The following is a 996-nucleotide window of genomic DNA, read 5'->3' on the forward strand; positions in this document are numbered from 1 at the left end:
CCACGATGAGCAGCTTGTGCACCTGGAGCAGAAAGAGATGGTGAGTCCCCGAGGCAGCTTCCCTGGGGCCCCGGGAATCACTAAACCCCACAAGCGTCCCCTCCCCGCTCACCGTCTGCTTGAAGCCAACAGCCGTGTGCTGCGGCGCCTTCCGCAGGGCGTTCGTCATGGTCCTCCGCGCCTCCGAGTACTCCAGCTGGATGGCCTTGATGCGCCCTGCGTTTGCACGGGGCAGAAAGCGTTTGGAAAAGCCACCGAGTGAATCCAACTGGATCCACCGGATGGGGCTTCAAATCCTGCCTGGAAGCCCCATCTCCAGCTGCTCAGACGGGTTCTCTGGGGAACCAGAGCCCTGGGTGCAGCCCGAGCCGCTGGCGCCGTGCGGGACCCTCCGCATCTCACCTGTGTAATAGAGGTACCGAGCCCACTCATTGTTGTTGGCCTGCTCGGGAAACACAGACTTGGAGACGAGTTTTTCTGCTTGGTCGTAAAGGTTGTAGTGGAGATAGTTCCTCAGCAGCAGGTTCAGGAGCGTGGCTTGCCCATCTGCATCGTGGCGCAGTGGGCCCGTCCGTAGCCGGGCATGCAGGAAGCTGCCGGAACGCGAGAGGAGAGAGCGCGTCAGGGAGGGGGGAAGAACAGCCCTGCTCACCGGGATGTGCGGGACAGAGCCTGGGGAGAGCCCACGCCCAGGAGCGACCCTACCTCCTGACCACGTCGAGTTTATTCAGGAATTCATAGATGCGGGAGTGGTAGTAATAACATTTCGCCACCACCAGGTCCAGGGCCCGGCGGTTTTGGGAGCTGATCTTCTGCATCAGGTCGTCGGACACTTTCTGAGCCTGGAGGAGAGGAACAGAGGTCAGAGCAGAGAGACGGCCATGGCTGAGCCCGGGAGCCGCCTCCAAACACCACTGAAACCAAGGGGAAAGTGTGGGGCCACGCACAGACAGGTCCCAGAGGCTCTCCAGACCCTGCCTGGCGCAGGAGCACCAC

General features: G+C 61.7%; 1 protein-coding gene across 1 annotated transcript in view; it reads right to left on the minus strand.

Moving 5' to 3' along the window:
* PSMD3 (proteasome (prosome, macropain) 26S subunit, non-ATPase, 3) overlaps positions 1 to 842 on the minus strand; it is a gene marked incomplete at its 5' end in the record, with an annotated part of 2,334 nt that extends 1,492 nt beyond the window's left edge. The window contains 4 exons of the mRNA XM_010085764.1: positions 1 to 22; positions 113 to 216; positions 403 to 593; positions 706 to 842. Of these exons, the coding sequence (XP_010084066.1) occupies positions 1 to 22; positions 113 to 216; positions 403 to 593; positions 706 to 842 (454 nt within the window). The remainder of the gene's footprint in view (positions 23 to 112; positions 217 to 402; positions 594 to 705) is intronic.
* Between the last annotated feature and the right edge of the window lie 154 nt (positions 843 to 996).

Source organism: Pterocles gutturalis, unplaced genomic scaffold, assembly GCF_000699245.1.
Source record: "Pterocles gutturalis isolate BGI_N339 unplaced genomic scaffold, ASM69924v1 scaffold23300, whole genome shotgun sequence".
NCBI classification, from domain to species: Eukaryota; Metazoa; Chordata; class Aves; order Pterocliformes; family Pteroclidae; genus Pterocles; species Pterocles gutturalis.